Source organism: Chinchilla lanigera, unplaced genomic scaffold (genome assembly GCF_000276665.1).
Source record: "Chinchilla lanigera isolate Chin_1 unplaced genomic scaffold, ChiLan1.0 scaffold00006, whole genome shotgun sequence".
In the NCBI taxonomy this organism is placed as follows: domain Eukaryota; kingdom Metazoa; phylum Chordata; class Mammalia; order Rodentia; family Chinchillidae; genus Chinchilla; species Chinchilla lanigera.
In genome coordinates, this window is record NW_004955407.1 from 41,378,675 (window position 1) to 41,397,805 (window position 19,131).

Below are 19,131 nucleotides of genomic sequence, written 5' to 3' on the forward strand. Positions count from 1 at the left end.
CACTGAGGCAGCCAGGACAGCACAGCCACAGACTCTCAGGAAAGAGGACTCCAGAGCTGCTGCAGGACGCGGCCAGGTCGATGGGATGAGTGTGAAGTTGCGGGGGATGCTGAGGCAAGTTCATGGCAGTGAGACTTTTACTCCAATACATTTAAAAAATTTAAGCATTCACTGTATCCTTCAGTCACCCCTTGTGTATCTTTTATTCCATGATTGTTTCTCACTACTTAGTGCCTTAAAAACTGTCCCAAGTACCTTCCACTGTGGTCATCCCACTCCCCTGCTCTCCCTCGGTGCTTTGGTGACCTAATCTTACACACTGTTGACACGGATGTTTTAAGGGCTTACGGTTCTCTCCCTCTCTCTCTCTCTCTTTCTCTCTCTCTCTCTCTTTTTTTTTGAAGTAGGGTGTTGGTATGTAGTACAGGCTGGCCTTGAACTTGCTTATGTAGCCCAGGTTGGGCTTGGAACTCACAGCAAATTTCCTGCCTCAGCCTCCTGAGTACTGGGATTATAGGTGTGTACCCACCACACCTGGTGCAGTTTTAGTTCTTGCGGCAAGCGGGAGCCTGGGAGATGGCAGTGGCCCGTGGCCCCTACCTGTTCCCTGCAGGCACTGGACTGCAGTGGTGAAGCCCTTGGTCCGCGGCAGCAGGTGGTACTTCAGGGGCGGCAGTCCCTTGGAGGCGGCCACCTCCATGCTGACGCGGTGCTTGGTCTCTGTGAAGCGCGTCCCTTCACAGTACAAGAGAAACTGGGGGGACACAGGGATATAGGGTCACCCCAGGGCCCACGGGCCAGAGCCAAAGCCCCAGTGGGACAGCTCAAGTGCTGCCTGGAGCCACAGCAAACTCAGACTCAGAGCCACGCAGGGATGCGGCGCGGGGTGGGATCTTCAGTGTTGTTTTATTTTAGGGCTGAAATCTGCATCAGGCACGCAAACCTACCCCCAGGACTGCTCTCTGGAAAGAACTCCCTGGAAAGAGGGGAGAATGGCAGTGTCTCGGCTGCAGCCTGTGGCCGCAGAGGGGCAGCAGAGCGAGCCTGTCTGGGCCCCATGCCCTGGGCATTGGAAACCTGAGCTAGACAGAGGTTCTCAAGAGCTGGTCAGACATGTGAGGTCACTAGCAGTGGCCCGGGAAGCTCCCACCCCCGCTCTCCCTCACCCCCAGGACTCGGCTGGTCAAAGCCAGGCTGCTGGCGGTGGGGCAACAGCGTCCAAGGAAGCTCGCGTCTGCAGGTCAGAGCCAGCTCAAGACCGAGTGACGCCCTCTCCACCTGCCTGTGACACACTCACCCACATGTACTCGGGGTAGTCGGCCAGGCGCTTCAGCCCCTCGATGACGGTGTCGCGGTCCTCCTCCCACTTCCGCTTGCAGAACACGATCTCCAGGAAGTACCACGTCCAGCCGATGAGGGGCACGTACAGCAGCTCCTTCTTGGCCAGGACTTTGGAGCTCTGGGGGCGGGAGGAGAGTGGTGCCCTTCAGAGGTGGAGGGAGCGCAGTGGCCCGGCGGGGCCACGGAGCGCCTGGGGGATGGAGGGGAGCACCCTGAGCCCTGCAGAGCAGCCGCCCACCACCCAGCCCGAGGATGTGGGCTCGGACATCTCCAAGGAAGGAGCCCAGATCCTGGGCTCGCTGCAGCTCTCACCCCCAGCACGCCGAAGCGCTCGCACATGGTCCACCCGCACAGGAAGTCAATCTCGAAGTTGTGGTTAAGGATGACGACCACGTGCTCCTTCCCGAAGTGGTCCACGGTGGCCTGGTCGGTGAAGAGCGTGCACTCCGTGCAGGACCACCACTCCAGCAGCATCACCAACTCTGCGGGCAGGGGGAGGGGTGTTGGTGCGGTGCTACCTACCATCCGGCCCCCAGGCGCTGGTGTGTGCTGGGGACGCCGCCAGGACAGGGACAGGGACAGGGACAGGGTTCTCTGCTAGCAGTGCGTTTCTAGGGCTTATCACTAATAAACTTCTGGGCCATTCTTGGTGCAGGCCAGAAGGGGCAGGGGCCCTCGCTACTCCTGAGGTGACTGCTGGCCCTCAGGCGCTGTGCCCAAGGGCAGGCCGCTCAGCTACCAACAGCTGTGTGAGCAGGGAGTGGGCTCCTGCGACCTGGGATCAACTGCTAGAAAAGCTGGGAGGAGTCGCATCCTGGGAGCACGGGGAGGCTTGCTCTCACGCCTCCTTGGGTGTTATGCTCTGGGGCAACAAAAGTTCTGCAAATTTAAAACCAACGAGCCAGGTGAGCCCTGCTTAGCCCCAGGCTGGCCTGCTGGAGGGACGTCCACACTGCCCACTGCTGGTACAGGCACAGGGCCCCGTGTGCCAAGCAGCCCGCACCCTGCAGCCTGCCCTTCCAGTTGGTGCTGGCATCTGCTCCGTGGCCCCTGGGCTCCAGCCCGAGGGCTGCAGGTGCTGGCACATGGGCGGCCACCTGCGCCGAGAGCTCCGTGTCCATCACTGTCCTGCTGGAGCCCACAGGCCTGTGCCTGCTTCAGGACAGACGGGACACGGAACTGCCTGTCCCGGGCATGAGGCTGCGCGGCCTCTTCATGAGGAGCTCTGGTCTGAGGGGCCCATGGCAAGAGGTGGCACATCTCTGTCCGGCAAGGAGCCAGGTGTACGCGAGTCCCTTTCAGGGGAGCTGGTGCTGGTGTGCAGTCCGCACGGGGCAGGGGCCGTGCACACCGGCCAGCACCTGCACCACGTGACCACAGCTGTGGGAGAAGGGCAACCTCCCAGGACGGGACAGGACAGTCACGAGGCAACCCGTGCTTCTAGAGCTGGACACCAACCCATCCTGCCCCCAGGTTACCACTGCAGAGTCCTCAACTGAGAGCTGCCCTGGGAACAGAGGCTAGCTATGCCGAGAGCTCCAAGGCGGACGGCAGCAAGAGCGGGTGTGAGGGGTGGGGCCAGAGCCACGGTGCCCCCTGAAGCCTGGTGATGTGGTATTCCTCTTAACGGGGACACCTGGGTGCAGCCACTTTGGTGAAGAGTCGGCAGCTCTCGACAGGTTTGCAAACTCCTGCCACACATAGCCCAGCGAGTGTGCTCACACCAAACCCCACACCACACTCACAGCCACAAAGGTGGGAACAGCCCCGCGTTCCCTGCCAGTAACCGCACAGACAATGCAGGTCCCCAGCAAGGGTGACACGCGGGACGCACTGCCCCGTGGAGCACCCACGGACTTGGTACCCAGTGGCAGGAGGCCATGGACGGCACAAGCCCCCTGCTGTGTCCAGAGGATAAGGCTAGAGCCAAGGTGGCCTGGTGGCCGCCAGGGGGGTGGGCAGGGTGAGAGCGACTGCCCCGAGGGGTGAGGTGCACCCCCAGGGTGAATGCTCGGGGTGGCTGCCCTGCCCATGCTGAGCGGGGAGCTAACTCCGTCAGGCTCCCGAGCACAGTGAGCTGTGGCGTGGCTGCACCACCGACCAGGGCTGTCTGTCCTCTCCGGGGGCCCAGCGACGTGGAGCTGGGCAGGTCAGGCCCCAGCTAGAGCACAGGCCCTGGACCTGCCCGGAGGATGACCAAGCTGGCGCAGCGGAGAGCGCCGTTTTAGAAGCTGCTTGTCGGGGCGCAGGGCACAGCTTGGCCCTGTAGGCAGTGCTGTTGTCTCGGGAGGGTGTTCAGATTTCCCCGTGGACCAGGCTCTCGGGCTGCCGTTGTTCCTGGAAATGCAGACCCTGCTTTGGTGATGGCTTTTGTTCTTACTCATCCGTTCTTTTGGTTTTGGTTTTTCGTGCCTAGTTGTGAGAGACAAGATCTCTCCGTGCAGTCCAGGCTCGCCTGGAATTAGTGGCAACCCTCTTGCCACAAGCCCTGAGCGCCAGGACTGAAGCTGCGCACCACCACACTTTGTTTTCAAGTCTGTTCTTTTGTTTTTTTAAAACAGGATCTTGCTGTGCATCCCAGGTGGCCTCGAACTTCCGGTGATGCTCCTGCTTCACCCACTTGAGCGCTGGGATTGCGGTGGGTGGGCGCCACCACGCCCGGCTTTCCAGTCTATTAAGAAAAATAATAAGCAAAGATTTGTGGGCAGCAAACACTCTCAGCTTTTGCTTACTCGGTTTTGCGACTGTTTTTAATTCATTCTTCCTCCTGAAAGGGAACTCTGCTGATGTCATCTCGGGGACTACAGTGACTGCCTCCGTGGGCTGAGGTCCCTCCTGGTCCGCCCGGGCATGCTGTGGCTGCTCTGTCTTCGCTCCCTGGTGGCGCCGGCCCCTCCGGAGCCCGGAGGCCTTCTCCTAGTTTCTGACGGCCTGTGATCACCGTGGTGTGCTCGGGCATGGCCCTGTTCATGTCCCCGTGTGGTGGACGCTTGCCTCCTGTCTTTGAGGAATCGCAGCCCCTGTGGCCCCACCGCTGCTCCTCGCCTCTCTCCTCGGGCTGGGGCGGGCGCCCCATTTCCGGACCTCACCCGCACTCGGGCAGCTGCTCTGCCTCGTCCTCTGGCAGCTGTGCGGCCCAGCAGTGCCTCGACGTTTGTGCCGGGCCCCGCGTCCTCCAGTTAACACTGTCAGGTTCCGGCCTCGAGAAGCCTTGCGCTCCCCGTTATCAGCGCCTGCTGGGCTCCGTGCCCATTCGGCCACGCCAGGCCTCTCCGTCCTTCCCACAGGACCACGCCCTGCTCGGGTGTCCCCAGACCCGTTCAAGGGCACGGCGCAGACTGACTCGGCCTCCTTTCCTGGCAGCCGCCGTCAAGGCTCTGGAGGCGACCACGTCACCCACTTCTGCAGCCCCTCCTCCCTTAGCGCCAGGGTTCTGCTGAGAAGGTCTGGCTGTTCCACAGCTGTGGAGACTGTTGGAAGTGGGGGATGCCACTCAGCTCCTCGGTAGAAATGGAAAGAAACCACGTAGGAGCCATGGCTGCCACACTGCAGGCCTGGACTCTGAAGCCCTTGAGGGGACACGGACGCCGCCACTCCTGAGTCGGCGGGCGGGAGGACGCAGGGTGGGCAGACGGCGGCAGAGGTCCAGTGGTGGGGCTGTGTGGAGGACGGTGAGGCCTCCCGTGCCCACTCCTCAGGCACAGTGCCCTCGGTGCCCATCTCCGGGCGGGCTCTGCACGCGACACCGAGGGGCTTGCACAGAACCAGGTGTGAGGGAGGGAGCATCCCAGGTACTGTTAGGCTCCTTCCTCTCCCACTCAGTGAGCCTGCAGGGTGGCTCTCCATCCGCAGGGGGCCTGTGTGGCCTGGGTGGCTCCGCCCGAGGGACATTTCGTGCTTGGTCTCGTGAAGCGGAGGAGGTCACTGCCAGCTCTGTGAGGAGACAGACACGGCGGATGAGGGTCTCCAGGGCGGGTGCTGGTCTGCGTGCTCAGTGTGCTTGCCTCATGGTGTCCTGGAGGAGCTGGGCTGGGGCTGTGGATGGAGACTCCGCACTGCCCTCCAGGGATGCACTGGTCACTCAGTGCACCCTTGGGTAGCCCCCTCATGTGCAGGTGGACAGTGGGGTCACCCACAGGCTTTTGGACATGCACACTTGTGATGGAGACCACTATGAAGCAGACCTGAGCAGGACTCAAATTAATTGGCTTTTCATGTTCACTTGTGAGTCTGTCCCAGGCCTAGGCTCCTTGTCTGGAGATGGGCAGTGGACTCATAGTAAGTGAACCTCTGTGAGTCACAGATCCCTACTAAGGGCTGTGATGGTGGATGAAGATAGAAAGCCTCAAAGGATAAGGCAAGATCACAGCCAAGGACACCTGGATCCCATCTCAACTAGATGAAGACTGTAGCCTCAGGCATCTCACTCCTGGGTGGATTAACTTAATCTTTATTAAGGATTAGTTTAATACTTTACTTGGAGAAGTCCTTGAGTGACTCCACCCTTCTTAACTATTCCCCTCCCTTCTTCTGATAACCAAATAAATACAGGCCACCCAGAGAAGGTCTTGGTCTTAGCCCCAAGAACCTTGAATTCTGTGAGAGGTCTTTAATCCTCCTGGAGCCCTGAAATCATTGCATTTGCCCCTTTTTATTTAGCCTTCACCATACGCTCATTCGGGAGATTGTGGACCTGATCAGCCCGCAATAACTAAGGGATATTATTAACCCTATTCATCTGCCCCTGTGTGATGGAGTGGGAGGCCCCAAACCTGGCTATAGTCGGTGCCCTAGTGTGTGCCTGAGGCTGGGCTGGCAACCCGCGGTGACGGAGCTGACTGCTCCCAGGCTTCTGTCTGCCTGTTTTCATTGGTCGGGGTTTGCAGCAGTAATGGCTGCCCTCCTTGTGGGCGCCGGTGCATGTGGATCACACAGCTTCTCTTTCTCCAGCCCCTCCTCGCCCCTCCGACCCTCCTCCACGTCACGCTCCCTCCCCGCAGGCAGATCTACCCCTGCTTTCTGTTATCTGGTTTGCTCTTTGATTGATCTATACTTTGGGTTTCATCCACAGCCCCGGGCTGAACGACAGGAAACTGCCAGGTCCACGGTTCAGACGGCCCCACCTGGGATACCCAGGGCCCAACCAGGCCGGCCCTACCAGCGCGGGCTCCCTGGTGCCCAGTAGTGCCCACCTGTGCCAGGGGCCACAGGGGCAGGGTGGGAGGGCGGGACACTCACGGCTCCAGAGCGAGTAGGCCAGGCGGCAGTTGAGGCGGCGGTAGAGCTGCTTGTTGATGGGCCACAGGACCAGCGTGCACAGCTGCATGAAGTTGATGGCCAGCCCGCTGACCACGAAGACGAAGCCGATGAGCAGGTGCACGGCGAACTGCGTCTTCAGGTAGGCGAGCAGGCCCATGGCGCACGCTCAGGGCCGGGCACAGGGGCCCTCGCTGAGGACAGCCGTCCTGCAGGGAGGCAGGCGGTCAGCGGGCGTGCGGGTGGAGGACCCTATGCCTGCCCTGGGACTGTGGCCCTCCTGACACACACACACACACACACACACACACACACACACACACACGGCCTGTGTGCATATCGCCACATGCCGTGCTCACTCACTGATGTCACGCCAAACCCCAACATGCCAGTACCACGCCACACACAAAACACACACAGCCCCCACTCACTAACACCACACAGCATGCATGCCCAGTCACCCACTGATGCCATGCCACATCCCAACATGCGGACCCCAATCCTAACCACATACATCACACACACCAACAAGGTGACACTGCACTGCAGCATATCAACACACTAACATGACATCACACACATACACCAACACACTACAACCACATACACCACTGACACGCCAGCATCACACAGCACTGACACACTCACACACCACCACACACCAACGCTACCACCACATGAATGTAAACTGACATGCTAACACCACACTCCCCAACACACTAACCTACACATACACCCAACGTGTTAACACCGCACACAACCCGACACGCTACCACCACACACCACTAACATCACACACACCCTGACAGCACACTGTCAGCACATGCACCATACATATGTCCTCATGCTGCGCACACACAGACATGCTACACGCATGTGCGCACACTCTCTCACACTAACAAGAACAAGAACGAGACAGAAGGATGCGCCCAAGTTGACAGCGCGAGCCTCCTCTGTGGGGTTATTTTATCCGCTCAGCACCATTGCAGAAAGATCAACACCAGGATATAGCTCAGTGGCACAAGCACCTGTCTGGCAAGCGCAAGGTCTTGAGTTCAATTCCCGGTACCAAAAAAAGGAAGAAAGCTGAAAGCCTCTGCAGGAGCAGACCCATCACACGCCACCCCCTCACCCACACTGCCATGCAGCCTAAGTGACAGACAGCCTCTGCTCTGGCTGGGGAAGCCCAGGAGGCCAGCCCTTTGCGGTGCCCCCAGGGGCCAGGGAGGCTGGCAGCTCCCACCTCGGCGGGGCACTGCCCTGTGATGCTGAGCACATGGAGCAGGAACAGCAGGGGCCCTCAACCCCGGCCCGGCCCGTGCCCTGTGCCCAAGGGTGCGCCTGGCACCAAGGAGCCAGGCCCAGGGCACCAGCAGAGCCCTCTGTGGGTACCCGCTGCCTGTGCCGCCCTGGGCACCACTCTGCCCTCTGCCTGGAGATGTGCACAACCCAGCTCCCTGCCCTGGGCACGGGAGGGTGCTCCCTGCCACGCTGGGCTGGGGCCCCACTGCGTGCTGCGTGGTGACCTGCCCAGGACAGACTGGCCAAGGGATGCCTTGGTTATGTCCAGGTAAGTCATTGCTTGTACGGCCTGGGGACGAGTGAGTGACAGGTCCTGCTAATGAGGGACCCACCCAGCAGGCCTTCCAGGCCCTGACCCTCCAGGTGGCCACAGCCCTGCTGACCCTGGAGACTGAATTAGCTATTAACTGATTTATATCATAGAGCTTGGTAACTCCTGAAGCAGCTGCAGAAACTAACAGCTCTAAACAGAGGACAAAAATAGAAAGGGGGGATGAGAGCAGTTCAGGACCTCACCACGTCCCAAGTCTGTCCCACACATGGCCCACGGTGCCCTCCGTGGGTGACGTCCTCTGGCCCAGCCCAGCAGCTGAGTTGCCGGCACACAACCACATGGGGGCAGCAGGGAGCGGGATCCCAGTCTGGGCTGTTAGGCCCCTAGAACACGCTCCTGACCAAGCCACCCAGGAGGCAGGGCCCTGGGGCACCGCAGCGTCACCCGGCTCCTTCTCTACCCTGGGATGTGCTGGGGCTGGGCCACCTCGGAGCCATCACCTGGCACCTGGCCAGGCAGCGGCTGCCCTCTGACCCTGCAACCTGGGGAATCCGGCCCTGGCACGAGGCCCCGAGAAGCCAGCAGAGGGCCAATCTGGCCCCACGCCAACCCTGCCGGCTCCACCCCTGCCGCTGGGAAACAAGAATCTCGTTTGTAAAAAGGATCCTCATCAAGCCATCGCGCACAATCACACTGACGTGGAGGAGGAGGAAGCGCCCTCCGTCCCCACCCAGAGCGCGGCTGCTTTCTGAGGGCTCATCCTCTGCCCCGGGGCTCCAGGACGGGGCCACACACCCAGCTCGCTAACTGCAGCCCCGCGCTGCCAGTCGGCCCCGAGCCCTTCGGGCGGCCTCTCAGTGTCCCCCAGAGGGGGACTGCTCAGGCACCTCTTAGAGCAATTTTTTAAAAGCTCTCCCCCGACAGTTTTAAGTTGACTTCTCTGTTCTTGAAACCCAAGGTTAGATGTGCAGTGGGTATAAATTCTTCTCCATTGCAAAAATGCCTTTGTGAGGCGCCGCTGTCACCTCTTCAGTGCAGCCAGCCCTGGTGGCCTGGCGGTCACCGTCGGCACGGGTCAAAGCCCCTCATCGCCCTTCTGTGCTGGGGCTTGGTCTCCCCAGAAGGTCTCCCCGGCCCAATATGGAAACACCTGAAACTCACTGCCTGTGTCCGGCACACAGGACGCTCTGCACCTGTACCGCCACCCTCTGTCCCAGTCAGGACAGCCTCCCGGCCACACTGCGGCCACACCCTGGAACGCCACACAGCCGCCATGTGCCGCATGTCCCGCTGCGTTCCAGCTCCAGGCGTCCCCGCAGTCACAGTGGAGGGTCACGTGGTATCTGACCACGGGCCTCTCTCCTCCCTCAGCCCAGGACACGCCAACTCTCTGAGTTGAAGGCTCTGAGGTCTTCAGGCGGCCCTGAAGGACGGCCTTCCACCTGACGTGGCGTGGCGTGCTGGCTCCTCCTGTCACTGTAGCTGCAACGTCCCTGACCAATGAAACTGCAGGGCCACCAGGCAAACCTCATGGAGGCTGACGTGCGGTCACCTCTGTTGCCGGCTGAGGGCCTGACAGCGTCACCAGGCAATCCTGGGGTAGTCAGGACCAAGCTGGTCTAAAGGGCTTGCCATCTGCTGCAGTATAAAGTAAAATTCCTCAGTCAGGTGTGTTGGCGCACACCTGTGATCCCAGCACTCTGGGACGCTGAGGAGTCCACCCTGGACAACGCAGGGAGCCCCGCCTCAAAGTGAAAAGTGGAAAGCGGGCTGAGGACGGCGCTCAGCGGCAAGGGCCTGGCTCGATCCCCAGCACTGCCAGCAGAAGGGAGGAGGGGAAGGAGGGAGGCGGGAGGGGCCGTGGCTGGTTCTGGCAAGTGGGAGGCGGTGGAGGGGACACAGCAGGCAGGAGATGGCGCCGCTGCGAGGCTCGGGCAGGGCAGGCTGGCGCCCCAGGGACACTGCGCCACAGGCCCCGTCCCCTCACCAGGCTACCCCACAGCTCTGGGGCAGGGAAGGTATTTTTAAATGAGCTCAACCAGAATTCCACAGGAAGCAAGCACAATCCTATTTTGGAGGCTTGAAGGGCAAAGCTTGGTCCTTGGGTGAATTCTCTGGCAGCCGCGCAAATCCAGCCCAGCCCGGTCCTCGTGTGGAATGCAGGAGGGAAAATGACCGCTGCTTGCAGATGGCGGTGTGTGTCCCTGGCCCCAGAGGGTCACTCTATTGACAGGCGAGAGGCGACAGCTTGCTGGACCCAGTAAAATGGGACAATGACCGGGGGAACTTCCGCTCTTACACGTAGCAGCTCCGGGTCACTGGCACCTGGCCACCCGCTGGGCAGGTGGAAAGGGCTGGGGTTCCTCTGCAGCAACTGGGGTGCTGGCTCACAGCCCAACGCACGCGCAAGTCACCGGGCAGAGGAGGGCGTGCTCGCCCCAGGGAGAGGACCCCACACAGGAACGAAGGCAGGCGCAGGAGTCACCGCAAAGGCAGGACCCAGAGCAGAGCTGCTCAGCGGGGTCCCACACATGTCCTGGGTGGGCCACACCATGCTCTCCAGCCCTGGAAGGGAGGCAGGCCACAGGCCCATGGCACGAGCTCGCATGGAGGAAGTGGTGCCGGTGACTTCTGGCGGCCTCCAGAGGCCCACACACTCCCCACATCCCCCAGCCATCAATCAAGGAAGCTGGGCTTGGCCTGGCACAATGGGACCACAGGGAGACGGACCAGGCTGTCTCAGCTGGGGGTCCAGGCTGCTGGTAGACAGGACTGGTCCCAGGGAGCCCGGAAGAACCCAGACTGCTGACCACAGAGCCCAGTGTCCGCGAAGGGGGGTCTCGTCTCACTAGTCCTGAGGTGGCACAAGATCAGAAGCCATCCATAAATACAGCCAAGGCCTGTTAGATCCCTCCGACGTCAGAACCAACATGCAAACCCCGCAGTTCCCTAACAGGTGGACAGAAGGCGGAGCCAAGCACACCAAGGGCAGGAAGGGCAGGGCCTCGTCCCGTCCCGGCTCTGGTGCCTCCAGGCCTGCACACCCCGCACGGCTCCGCCTGGGCCCACGCTCCAAGCCAGACACCATCCGAGCCCCACACCCGAGACAGGTAGCCCCACACCGTCCTGAGGTCCGGCCTGGGCTGCGCACCACACACGCACCTTCCACGGGCCACGGAACTTGCCATTTCTGCTGCCGAGGGAAATAAAATAGAGGATGAACTGGGAACCACTCACTCTGCCTGGGAATCTCTTTGCATCACTTAGATTCTCTTACAGTCTCTCTCTCCATCCACGGACAAACAGGCACAATTAACGACAGCCCAAGGCCCGCCTGACCCCTGACCTGCCTCATACCACCCTGGCTGGGGACAGCAGCGCATGCCCCGGCTTCTGCCATTGGAGCCCCAGCCTGAGCTGTACCCCACAGGCTGCCTCGTGCCCCCCTGGAGCAGCTGGCCGGGTGGCCACGCAGGCAGCTCCAGCCAGGGGAGGCTCCAAGGGCAGGGGACAGTCAGAGGCCCCTCTGGGGCGAGGCGGGAGAAGGGGTGGGCAGAGCAGCATGCGTGTGGGCAGCGGGTGGGGCCATCGCTGTCACGCTGTCACTCACAGGTCCAGTGTGCGAGACACAAGTGCCGGGTTGTGCCTGCAATGTACAAGGCTCCCGTGCCCTCGGCGCACATGGTGACGCGGGGTGGCGATCTACGTCCCTGTCATGAGCCACGGCCCTGGGGAGGCCAAGACACCTTGCCGAGGACAAGTCCTGCCCAGCGCACACAGGACTCTGCATGTGGTGAGGGGGTACCAGGGGCCCCCAGCTCCCAGGACACACCGGACATGGTACCCGAAAGCAGCGGGAGTAACAGCAAGGTAGCAGTGGGCACTGCCACCCCGTGAATCTCAGCAAGGAGGGCCCATGCCGTGTGGAGGTGGGGGTCACAGACCTCAGCACAGAACAGGCCCCAGTGCCACTGAGAAGGCAGCTGGTGGAGGACCCCAACCCCCACCTACCCCAACCTCTGAGCTGCAGGGTGTTCTGATGGTGTCCTGCTGAATGGGGCGATGCGGGTGAGGGTGGAGGGCCGTGCACGGCTCCCAGGGTTGATGACTGCACAATGGGCCTGTGACAGCTACCTGGGCGAGGCAGTGCTCCTCACACCAGGGCAGTGCGGGACTAGCAGAAGGTTGTGGGCTCACAAGCACAGTGTGTGCACTCATTCACAGACACACCCGTGCACGCGCACACTTGGGACAGTCACCACTGCCTCACGCTGGGCTGCACGTTCTCATGTCCCTTGCTCTGAGACACAGCGGGCATCACAGGGTGCCTGTCACTGGTCGCCGGCGCGAAGGAGCTCCCTACACGTACTTTCCCCCTTACAGAGCTGTGTGGGAAGTGGGGCTCCAGTTGCGCCGGCATGTGAAAAGCCTGTCACTCCCATCCTCGTGGCATGAACACGGACTGGCAAGCCAGGCGCCGTGGCACACACCTGTCACCCCAGTACTCTGAGAGGCTGAGCCAGGAGGCAAAATAAAAAATGACAAGGGTGGGGATGTGGCTCAGTGCGAAGACCCTGCGCTCAATCCCCAGTACTGCAAAAAGGGGAGGGGCTGGAGAGCCCGGCACACTGCAGCTTCAGGCCCTTCCATCTGTGAGTGACGAAGGCTGCAGGACAACCTGCACCCCGGAATCCTGGGAGAGCGGCGCAGGGGGCGGAGACAGACGGGACCCCACTTCCAGGGCAGCGTCCTGCTGTGGCTTCTCTGGAACCCCAGACCCAGGTGCTGTGGAGACACCGGGAGACCCGAGAGTGTCAGCTGGACGCACTTGGGGATGTGGACAGCAAGCAGTGCGGGGCACGGGGCACACAGACCTTAGGCAGAACACGGTCTTTAGAGACCAGAGTGGCACAGCACCACGGGACGGACTACGACACACAGTGGGACAGCATTCTCAGAACAAGCGAGGTGCTTTCCGCGGAACCCTCATGGTGGGGGAGTGGGCAGTGTCACGCACTCGGCCCTCAGCAGCCAGACCTGGGTGCCGGGGGAGGTGCCCAGGCTGGGCCCTGAGGGTTAGGACGCAGCTGGCGCACCTGGCATCGCATGGTATTCCCTGCCTGAGTGGCTGTGGAGGAAAAGTCTCTTTTTTTTTTTCTCTTCTTGGTACCAGAAATCGAACTCAGGACCTTGTGCTTGCTAGGGAGGTTCTTGTGCCACTGAGCTGTATCCCCGGCCCAGGAACAGTTTCTAAGCTGTCGTCAGGAAGGCAGGGTAGGGGGTGGAGTGGCGAGAGTGGCCATGTCACCCAGACAGCACGACACATCTTCCATTAACACGGCCGCCCCGTGTCTCCCCGGGAAGGCGGGACTGCAAGGACCAAGAGGACAGGGCCTCTCTCCCTGCCTGCACCCTCCCGGGAGGGCCAGGGGGGCGGCAGTGCCGCCGATGCGGATGGCAGCCCAAGCACCTCCCTGCCCACCTGCCCTGGAGAGCTGATTTTGGAAACCGACATAAATCAAGGCCTGAGCCCTTCCTGTTTCCTTCCTTCCTTTCCACAGGAATTCACCCGCTTCTTACCGTCCTCTTTCCTTTTCCTTCCCCAAAGCCCAAGGTGCTGACCCCAGCCTGCAGCTTGGCTCTGAGGTTTACGCACGGACCCCAGCCATGGAGGCCGAGCTGGGGCACCGAGGATGAGTGCTGCATGCACACCCCCGCCGCCTGCCCCCCGCCTGCCCCCCGCCGCCCCCCACCAGCCTGGCTTTCCATGTTGGGGCAACAGTCTTGGCTGTCTCCCCGCTCAGCCAGTGCCGCTCACGGAGGACCCTCAGCGGGCCCGGGCCTGCCCCTCAAGTCCCTTTCTAAGTGAGTGCTGTCCCCAGCTGCGGCCGGGACCGCGGGCCGCATGGGCCCCTTACCCCCTCTTCTCCGTCCTTCTCTCCCTCGGTGTTGGGCTTGGAGCATCCAGCGCCCCGGCTGAGGGACCGGCGGCCTTCTTCCCAGCAGCCAGCAGGACACGGGACAGCCAGTGACGGCTCTGCCACGTCCCGGAGCAGGGACACAGCCAGTGTGCCAGGTGGGTGAAAGGTCAGGAGCGGGGCTGGGGCTGCGGCGCAGGCCTCCCCCGCATGGCCCCGTGGCTTAGCTTCACCAATCTGGCGGTGGGCACTGTGCCCCTGGGTGGTGTCAGATGGCAGGATGGTGCTGCCCCATAGCTCCTGCTGTCTCATCCTGCACCCGCCTGGCCTCCGGACCTTGCTGACCTCCTGTCCAGCTTTTCTAAGGGCAGAGATCAGTGGGGCCACCGGGCGCACCCCAATGCAGCGCCCCCTCGCCTCCTCCCGGGGCACCCCCTGCTCCACCGAAAGACTGAGCAGGGGGACTCCAGGCACAGCTGTGGGGGAGCTCGGGCACATCGGGGACGGAGACACGGGGAAGGGGGGCTGGGAATGTGGGCTCTATCCGGGGACAAGGGCTGGCAGGGCAGGGCTGCGGCAGTGACTGGGGGGCACAGCTCTGTCCGCGCCATGCCACGCTGCACCACCTCTCCACGGCATGGGCACCAGGGCCCGGCTTCCTCCTGCAGACTGGACTTCCTCCCACAGGCCCGGCTTCCAGGGAGCCCTGGGGGTGCGACTGCTCACCCGATACCTGGGCTCACCAGGCAGTCGATGAAAGCACGTGGGAGCAACACAGTGGGCACCAAGCAACCCCCAGGCTGGGCCTGACAGTGGCAGAGCGCTGGGCGGGCTTCAGGGACACCCCACTTGGTACCCATGGATGTGCTACCTGAACCCCCCTTGGCCTCCCACTCTGCACACAGGGCTGTGCTGGGGGGGCAGTGCATGGAAAATGCATGGGAGACAACAGCCACCAGGAGCTGCCTCTTCCCCACATTAAACTGACTTCCCGACGGTACATGCACACCGACAATGGGGCTGCCGCCCGAGCCAGGACAGTGATGCCCCTGCTGCAGCAGGCGCCTTCCCGTACAACAGCCTGGCTCCTGACACAGAGGGCCTGTCGGAGTTGCTCCACGCCTTGGCATCTGTGCATGGGCACCTTCAACCAGGGCACCGTCCAAAGCCTGGCCACTTCATGAGCCGCGCAGTGTGTGGACCCAGTCCCAGGGAGAGGCAGACGAGCCCGCAAGCCTCCTCCTCTCCCCGGGCCCCTTCCTTCCCACAGAAGTGTGGCCGAAGCAGGCTACACTCCTTGCAAGGAGGGCTGACCTTGCAAGCCTCTTCCTGCCCTCAGTCCCGGCATACCCCGAGCACAGCTCCAGAGTCTGTTCTCCCCGCTGACCACACGCAGAGACCACTGGCCTCTAGCAAGACCCCGAGGTGCACAAGGCAGGAAGACAAAAATGATGACGGGGGCATCAAGGGATTCAAAGAGACACACAAGGGTTCAAAGACTTTAACTTCTATTCATCTTTCCTGAAAATGACACAGTCCAGCAAAATTAGAAGGCATCAAACAAGGAGGAGGACGTGGGAAAAGAAACGACTTCATTCTGCTGTGAAGAAAAAGCCCAGGAACTTTAGAGATGGCCTGCAAAGAACATGGCCAACTTGGAACAGGAAGTTGGAGAAATTATGTTCAAGAAAAAGTAGACTTTGTTCACTAAAAGTATAATTAAGGGGCTACAAGTCTGTGATATAGAAGAATGGAATGTGTTTCTTTTCTCAGAAATAAAAACCAAAGCTGGGCATGGTGGCGTGTGCTGCGGGGCCCAGCTATTAGGGAGGCTGAGACAGGAGGACTGCTCAAGCCCAGGAGCTCAAGGCCAGTGTGGGCGACACAGCAAGACCCCAGCAGAGAGAGAGGTGGGGCGGGGGTTAAACTTTTTCAAAGAACTACGCAAAGAAAGTGTGATCCAAGTGTGACTGTCATCAACAGGGCAGGACCCTCTACAGCCTGTTTAATGAGCTGCTCCGGAGTAGCAGCTGGGTCCTTCTGCAAAGTGTGTGTCTCCGTCAACTTGGATCACTCCCCAAGGCCCCAGTCCCGAAGCCTGCCCTGCACAGCACGGGAAGCAGCGCTGGGGGGCCGGGGCTGGGGCACTCAGACCGCACAGCCCTGACACGAGCATTTAAGGTTTCAGTGTCTCGTCCTCGGATGAGGTCAGCGAGCTGCCTCTGCTACCCGTGCTTGGGATGGCGCTGAGGAGCGGCGGGGTGGGAGTGCCTTGAGACCGCGCGTCACAGCTGGCACAGTGTGCCCTCACAGCCACCCCCCTGCCCTTGTCAACAGCCTGCACCCCCCCGCCCGTCAGCCAGTTCAGGATCCAGGTCAGCAAACGAAGGAGCTATTTTCTCAACGAATAATGGATACTGACCGTATGAGGTGCTTTTAAAACTGCAGGATTCAGCCACTAATCCCAAGAAAGGACTCAACGCACAAGGTCCCCGGACACGCCCATCCTAGGGATGGCCACGCCTTCTCCCCAGAAAGGCTCCTGGCACCTCCAACAGACAAGCTCGGCCACCTGCCACCCCCCAGCCCTGCGCCCAGAGGCTGTGGCGTCGCCTGCCCTGAGCCGCACCGGCATGCGGGGCGGGCGTGGTCACTAATCGCAGACACCCACGCAGCCACTGCGGTCACTCCATACCGCCTGTGGCGCCAGCTCGTTTTCCCCCAGGAGACGGCGGACGGCTCTGCCCGCATGGCGGGGACAGCAGGGGTGTGTGCCAGGCCCAGGAGGGAGGGGTGGAAGCAGGGCTTCCGGAAGGGCGGCACACGGGCTGCTGAGGCGTCTCCTCTGCAGCAACTCTCCGTGGTAGAAGGTGGTTCCCTTTTTCAACAGGGAAATACTCAAGTCAAAGCACAAACGGATACAGCAATAAGGTCAATTTACTTAAAATTTTAAGAATGACTGGGCTCTTCCTGCCTTTGTCCCTAACGGAAGGACGCACCAAGCCCTGGACATGGCCGGCCAGCCCACCCAGGGTCCCCGTTGTTCAGGGCCCAGGACGACGTCCTCGGGCAGCCCCAACGGCGCGTGCTGCGGCGTGCCGCGGTGTGGCGCGGCACTGGCCCTGGCAGCAGCAGGGCGGGGCTATGTTGCCGTTTTATCAACTCAAAGTGCGCCTGCTCTCCGGGTCCGGCGTGCACCCTGTGGGGCTCTGGCAGCGTGAGGTCCACAGCAGTGACAGCAGACGCGGTCCCACTGCGTGGGCCGCCCTCAGTGCACCCCACACCCACGCCCCGCTAGGCCCTGCTCCTGAGGCCCGGGACTCCCTCACCGGCACCCTTCCCTCTAGCACCTCCTCACCCCACACTTCTACGTTTCTCCTTTGGCTTGATAAATGCACCCAGTCATGTTCCCATCAACCTGAGGGTCACAGGAAGAACCCTAAAGGCCCTAAAGACCCTCGCCCTGGGCACGGGGCGCACACGGGTCCGGAGTAGAAGCTGCAGATCCCTGAACTCAGCCTAAGCCGGCGCTGGGGGAGCAGCTCTGTAAGGAGGCTGCGGTGCTTCAAGGGAAGCGGGCCCCGATCTGGCGGCTACAGCTAGCATGCTGCCTGCCCTGCACCCAAGGGTCCCTGCAGCCCTGTGACAACACCTATAGTCGGGGCCACAGCCCTGCCTGCTCACGGCCACGGTGTGCCACCATCGCCACTCTGCTGACAGCCTGGGGACCCACGCGGAGCAGCCTGCACGACCCCGGTGGGCTGTGGGTGCCCCGTGGACCCTGTGGTTCCTCGGGAAGGTCATGCTAACGGGGCCAACCTGACCAGCACTCAATTTACAAAGGAGGCCCAGAACCCACAGGGGCCGGAGTGGGACAAAGATGGGTGCGGGCAGAGGACCACGGCCGTCCCTGGGCCAGGCACTAGTTCTCAGGAAGGCCCCGCGCCCATGTCCCCAAGATACATACTGACCCTCCATGCCATCTTCAGCTGTGACCCCAGCTACTCAGGAGGCCGAGGCAGGAGGACAGCACTTTTAAGATCAGCCTGGGCAACTGAGTAGAACCCTGTCTCACAAATTTCTTTTAAAAAGGTACTGGGGTGCAGCTGGCCGGGTACATGTGAGAGGCTGAATTTCATCCCCAGTGCTCAAGGACTGCAGGCAAGGGGGGAGGGAAGGAAAAGAGAAAAAGGGGGGAAGCCTTCAGTGATCAGAGGGCCCCCCCCCACGGGCCCCGAGGGTGAGGAGCGCCAGGGGCTCCTCCCCCGCTCCCCAAGGACAGGGTCCCGAGCTGCACGTATGGAAGCAGAAGCCAGGCCACACTCACCAGTAGAAGTAATAGGCCAAGGCCACGGCCACCAGCACGGCACAGAGCCCCGAGAAGAGGCAGGTGGAGGAGCTGGCCAGCATCTTCCGGCTACGTCCTGCACCCCTCAAACTTGCAGAGAAGGAGCTGGCGGGGAAGCAGGGTCAGCCTCGAGATCAGCCTCCTCGCCAGGGACCCCCAGGGGACAGCAGGACGCGCCCCAGCAGGCAAGAAGCTGGACTCTCCCCGGCTCAGGCTCCACTAATCCAGTAAGCGGCTTTCCCGGGAGCCGCTGTCAACAGGAGCGTCACAAGGCGCCCAGGGCACACTGACCCCAGGTGGGGCCCCGAGACGCCACCCGGTCCTTTCTGCCCACCACAGCCCATGGAACTGGTGTGGTTCAGGTGGGGCAGGCTGGCCCTGCGGCCCCCAGGTGCCCCATACAGTCCAAGATGCACGTCCAGTTGAGGCCTCAGGGAGCACAAGGCTGCACGCACGCAGTTCCCACCTCGGGCAACCTGTTACACAGCATGTGCAGACAGATCGGCATTAAGTGGTGGAATCTGGCCCGGGCAGCTTCAGAGCCGCTGTGACGGAGGCCTCGAGGCTGTGACTCCCCCGACCAAGGGGCTCCTGTCCACAAAGAGCGGCATGCAGAGCCTGCTCCAGAGGAGAAAGGCGCAGTGAGAGGGGACTGATGTTCACTTAACTCTGAGGACTCTGTGTGAGAGAGG

General features: G+C 61.6%; 1 protein-coding gene across 1 annotated transcript in view; it reads right to left on the bottom strand.

Moving 5' to 3' along the window:
* Agpat3 (1-acylglycerol-3-phosphate O-acyltransferase 3) overlaps positions 1–19,131 on the bottom strand; it is a gene marked incomplete at its 5' end in the record, with an annotated part of 68,171 nt that overhangs the window by 12,755 nt on the left and 36,285 nt on the right. The window contains 4 exon segments of the mRNA XM_005375876.2: positions 601–754; positions 1,298–1,459; positions 1,654–1,823; positions 6,580–6,806. Of these exon segments, the coding sequence (XP_005375933.1) occupies positions 601–754; positions 1,298–1,459; positions 1,654–1,823; positions 6,580–6,757 (664 nt within the window).